The sequence below is a fragment of the Lipophrys pholis genome, assembly GCF_963383615.2.
Source record: "Lipophrys pholis genome assembly, chromosome: 16".
NCBI classification, from domain to species: domain Eukaryota; kingdom Metazoa; phylum Chordata; class Actinopteri; order Blenniiformes; family Blenniidae; genus Lipophrys; species Lipophrys pholis.
Window position 1 is genome coordinate 20,799,839 of NC_137634.1, and position 6,000 is coordinate 20,805,838.

The 6,000-nt window shown below is 40.5% G+C and overlaps 1 protein-coding gene across 1 annotated transcript in view; it reads left to right on the forward strand.

Moving 5' to 3' along the window:
- The first annotated feature begins 397 nt into the window (after positions 1 to 397).
- coro6 (coronin 6) overlaps positions 398 to 6,000 on the forward strand; it is a 17,743-nt gene continuing 12,140 nt past the window's right edge. Inside the window, exons 1-2 of the mRNA XM_080483642.1 lie at positions 398 to 616; positions 3,070 to 3,269. Of these exons, the coding sequence (XP_080339768.1) occupies positions 3,072 to 3,269 (198 nt within the window). The 5' untranslated portion in view covers positions 398 to 616; positions 3,070 to 3,071. The remainder of the gene's footprint in view (positions 617 to 3,069; positions 3,270 to 6,000) is intronic.

Sequence of the window (6,000 nt, forward strand, 5' to 3'; positions counted from 1 at the left end):
GTGGATTTTAAGGGATTGACCAACACTCAGTCAAATAAGTATGAATTAGAATTTTTTTTCTAGAATACAAGTTGTTGGAGTGCAATCTGTATATGTTGAAAGGATGTTACAGCTAAGACAATCCTGAATGGATTATTATCACTACTATTTAAATTGAATTGTTCTTGATGTTCCATCGAAAAGCATCTTGCCAGATCATACTCATACATACATGTTTATTTACTTTATTTACCTGTTAAAGTCACAGTTGCTCCATCAGAGGCCACCACTGACCCCCGGGGACGCGCCTCACGTTTCCCAGTACTGACAGCCTGGTCTAAAATAGACGGCACCCACCCACCGACCCACCTCCACCCTCCTCTCCCCTCCTCTCCCCGGCTCCGTCCCCTCTCTCTTTCCCGTCGCGCAGTTTTCCACAGCGCGTCTCCTCAGCGAAACTCCGCACCAACTCCCGGACGGCGGATTGACGGGGAGGTTTTTTTTTCCTGGATTATAATCTAGAGGGTTAAAAAAAAAACAAGCTAACCAAAAAAAATATAAAAAACACAGGAGAAGAACAGGACACACACACAGGCAAGACTTGTCCAGGGAAACGGGGTCTCCCCAAAAACCTGAGGTGAGCTGTTTGCTGGACTGTTACTGTGCTGCAGTGGAGTGTGCGGCGCGTCAGCGTCGGTCCTGCAATGCTGGAGATGAATGAGTCAATATATCATGTCATTGTGCAGAGTATCCCTTAATGTGCGTCTTAATGTGCTTGTATAGCAGCTGTGGGCTTCTTCGAGAAGCTCCTCACCCTCCCTCCCTCCTGCGCCTCTCACTTTATGTGTATTTGTGTATCGGCCGTGCGCAATGGCTGTTTAAATTTACGGCCCGTTCATTAGCGATAAAGCGCCACGGGGTGCGTTGCCTTTCATTCTGGGACTATTTGGGAGCAGGCAGGCGGGCAGGGTGGGAGGAGCGGCTGGTCCGGGTGGGACAGAGCAGTTTGTCATGTCTATATTAGGAAAGTGGCAGTGTCATTCTTTGGCTCGGCGGCGCAGCGCCATGCGCAACAGAGCAGCGCCATCTCATTAACCTGAGGACAGCTCATTTCTGGAGTTCACTCAATAAGTTTGACAACTTGTTTCTGTCTCACCTCTCTGTTCCTCTTCTGAAATCTCGCTGGTTTAGGCACGCGCAAGAAGAGAATGCTTCTGGCTAGGATCAATGCAGGAGCCATTTCTCCTTCTTATGAGCCGTAGCAGTCTTTACAGCCAACTGCAATAACAAGCATTACATGCCTTCATCAGAAATGCCAAACTTGAATATCACTTTACAGTGCATGCATGTAAGTAATGGGGTTTTTGCCCCGAGGTACCCCACAGCTGGCTCATCTGAAGTGCTCACTGGAATGTGAATCTCCTGATAAGAGGGAGAGTTTCTAGGAAAGCAGCGACAGCTTTGTGCCCTCTTGCCACTCAATCTCAGTCCTGTACGCCACACTCTTTCTGTTCACTTAACCATCAGCTTTTAGCTGTAAAGTCAGACATCAACAGGAGCTTCATCAACATGTGAGATTCAACTTTCAAGTCACTTCAGCTTTATTTATATAGCACCGATTACAACACAGTCATTTCTCGGTGCTTTTTACAGAAGGAAACAGATCAGATGGCCTAAGGTGGAGCTTTTATTATGCATAAAACACAGCCACACTTTGAGTTTGGATCAAGAACTGCATATAATCTGATGTCCTCAAGGACACAGACCTACTTTAAGAATTGGGTTTTTAGTTGTGGCCTTATGTAAGACAGTGCAGTCTGGGAATATTGAGTTTCGTCCTTCATCTTCATGTGGGTGAGACTGAAGCGCTCGTCTCTCAGTGACATTGTGTTTGTGTATTTCTGATGTTTGGCCCTCGCATAGTGTTTGGTTGGACAATCAACTATTAATATCTGCACTGATGGCAGGCACTGTCACAGAATATCCCCTGTGTTTTGGAGGATTACTGAGCCACTGGCTTTCAGCCCGAGACAACCACACGGGACAGCACGTCGTCAGTCAACACATGTAAACATCACAGTTATTTAAAAGTACAAAAAAATTCCTTTTAACACTGCGGTAAAACATATTAACAGCAAAAACACACATCAGGTTTATGTAAATCACCTGTCTGCTGTATAGGTTCAACCGTGTTTGTGCATCATATGAAGTGATAATAACAAAGAGCTGATTTTATTGTCCTTATAACACTGAAAATACTTACTTTGTACCACTTTCAGTTGAAGTAAAATACATTTTATTGCAGCAACTTAAGTCATTTTCAACCTTGAGGACAAATAACAGCAAATGATCGGCCTATAATGTCCCATAGCATAAATATATAATAAATACTAATTATCAGGTAATACAAGTGACTACAAAACTACAGTATGATGAAGTACTGTAGCTATGTAACTGCATGTATAGATATGTAAATACAATTCAGAAGTGTTTTGTGAATATCTTTACATAAGAACATCAGTACCTATTTAACCCATAAAGTACAGTTTGTAAATACATGTTGAAAATATAAAGAAATATCTCAGTACTATGTGTGAATGTGGCAGAAAGCAAAAGGACATTTAAGAGTGTAACAAAAGTGTCTTTCAAATCTATAAACACGAATATAAATACCAGTGTTTCTGCGATATAACCCTACACATAAAACACAAGGTATATGATAACATAAGTACAAATATATCCACAAGTATTTCTATAAGTAAAGTAACATGTGCTATTATAGTGAACATGTAACATATATAAAGTATATACATATATTTTACAGTAGTTTTTTGAGTGCATGTCCACATGTGTGTGTTGGAATCAAACACTACAAATACAATATGAGGCGAGTTTATTTAACACTACTGTGATCTGTTTGTTCTTTATCTGTATTTTCATGAGTATTGAGGCTGAACTTTGAGTGACAGTTTGAAGCTGTGGTTATGTTCTTCACATATGTAATTAATGTCTTCACGTCCCCATTTTTTTCTCTTTCTCTCCTTCACACCTCTTCCTCTTCCTCTTCCTCTGACCTCTGGTCCCCGGCAGCCATGAGTCGCAGCATTGTGCGGCAGAGTAAGTTTCGCCACGTCTTCGGCCAGACGGTCAAGGCTGACCAGGGCTTCGATGACATCCGCGTGTCCAAGGTGACGTGGGACAGCTCCTTCTGCGCCGTCAACCCGAAGTTCCTGGCGGTGATCGTTGAATCCAGCGGAGGAGGAGCCTTTCTGGCGCTTCCTCTCTCGAAGGTCGGTGCAGTCGAGAGACGATAACGCCAAATGTAGCTGAGATTTTTTTGGTTCTCAGTGCATGAAACGCACATCTTTAAATAAAGTTAATCTTGTTTATTCTGCTCAGCCTGTTGGGACGAGCAAGTGATTGTGACACGTTTTCCCAACATGAACATGCTGCACAGATTGAGTGACTGAAGGAGAGAGAAAGTGAAGCAGTTCCAGTGAGAATTGTAGGAGATATTACAAAAGTCAGAGCAACTAACCACTGGATGCCATTTTCATATGATGAAATGTGTTTAAGGGTTTAAAACCGACCAAAATAACACATATTTTTCATTTGATTTGAAGTTTTTATTTCGAACATGTAAAAAAACTAAAACAGAACATGTAATTCCATACATTTTTGAATTTCTTGTCTGTCACCACTACCCTGAGTAGAATACCCTGAGTATGTATTGGTTTGCAAGTTTAAAGCTTTGAACAGACTTTCAGTCAATGAGGAGAATAAGTGGGGGCAAACAATCAGAAGATATTCATTCATCCCTGAGGGGCAATATTAAAAAAAGACAAGCTCAAAACAATACAGCCTATTTAAATTAAACATGTAAGATTCTCGTGTCAAAATGGTGAAACCTTAAATGTTTTTATCACGTTTTGATCAATACACACACACGCACACACACACACACACACACACACACACACACACACACACACACACACACACACACACACACACACACACACACACACACACACACACACACACACACACGTAATCAGTCTCTGTGAACATAAAATTCTTGGAAAAAACTGTTTCCTTTTTGTTGTAAGCAGAATCATCCCAGTTTTGCAAACTTTTGCAAACTGGTCTTTAGTGGTTCCGCGAATATCTAATAATGTAATCCGTGGTGTAATCCATTATTTCAGAAGAAGTCGAAGGAAACCAAAACAAATCTGTTTACTCTGTGTGCTAATCTTGTTTTGACAACTTCACATACTCTTTGTTACACCCCATCGGTAGGCTGGGAACCATTGGTTCACTCAAATGATGGCTGATATTCATGGCGTCTGTGTACTGAATCCTATAGACTTAATTGACCCACTGTCTTTTCTCTGTACATTGATAATATGTTGAATATTATGTTAAAAAAAGATATGTAAGGTTAGAGAATAGGCAGGGCAATTATGTAAAAAGTGTGAGAGAACTCCATATTTGAGACAAAACAACATGTCTGCAGCCTTACAAGCTTGATAGGTTAATCCATTGCCTTTAAATCTGTACGGTAACTTTAAAACTCTGTTCGTTGCTCTTCTAAAATACCCAAATTCACTTTCTCCCCCCAAAAATTCGGCGATTTTCAGCTTATGTACGTCTAATTCAACAGTAAACACCACATATACACATTCATTTCTCAGCAGTGTTACACTCCCGGTGGCGTCAGTCGATGTCGGTCTGCTGTATGTGAATGCTGTGTCATGTTTAGCTGTCAGTCGCCATCACTGCCTTTGTTAACGAAGCATTTGGCAGCCAGTGAAATAATCTGTGTGACCTCAGATAGTTGAAATGCACATGTGATGTTGGGCCTGTAATGTAAATGCAGTTCATGAGTCAGAGAAACGTGACAGAGGATCCTTTCCGAGACGGACCTGTAGCCGGTGAGCAACACGGCAGAGAAACTTTAACTCTGCTAGAAACGGCTAAAAATGTCTAGTGAGGCTAAACAATATCTTTTTATATTTCTTTTTTTTTTTTTGCAGATATGGTCTTTAGTAGTTTTCTGCCTTGCACTTTTAAACTGATTTTATTAGACATCGATGATATCAGTAGTATATTTGATAACTGTAATGAAATTACGGGATTGAAATTCACAAGAGAAATCAGATGTTGAACCAATTATTATGATAAAGTGCAATTCTTCCCCTTTTTTCATATGTGCTCACAGCTGAAGGTAAATGTAGCCAGTTAAAGTAATATATGTATCATTATGCACTAGCATCTTCGAGAAAACGTAGTATTTCTGAGTTTTCCTGCTCTCCTACGTGTACCAAGATGTATTGCGAACAAGCTCAGTTTCTAGATGGTTCCTCGCAGTCCGTCTCCTCTTGCATAACTACTCCAGTTTCTTCCTACTACAATTCTTTGCCCCAAAAACCAACAAACTTGGCTGAAAATCCGATGTAAAACCACCCAGTGAAGCCAGCATGTGTATTGATCAGTTCAGACTTTCAGCAGGTAATCAAGCAGCTTCACTCTTTCAGTATACAACCGTTATTTTAATCCCTCTCTCTTCAAATCGTCTAAAAAAAACCCCCCGAAATAATCAGAAATTGTAAAACAAGTTAAGTTAGTTATAGGGGAAAATGTCTTTTAAGACTCCAGTGGCCTGCAACACAATAATAGTGCGATGAGATGAGGGAACGATGTGGAATGTGCTGCACTCGTGTGACTGTTTTTCATGTGAGTGAGATAATTTCAACTAAATAGGATTTGAGAATTGGTGCTACAGCCACAAGTTGCTCATTAGTATAGTAGTGATGTTTCCAACACACCAAACATTAAATGTGTACAAAATACCTTTATATAAATAAAACACATGAGTAGTTTTTGCTTGTTGAATTTAATTTAGTTTAAATAAATCCCATATCTTAAAACGCCAAATTGCTGCTCAGATGTGAAGTACATATGAGGTGTTATGAACAATGAGAGTCCGGAGTTTTGAGAGCAGAGAAACTAATTTCCTTC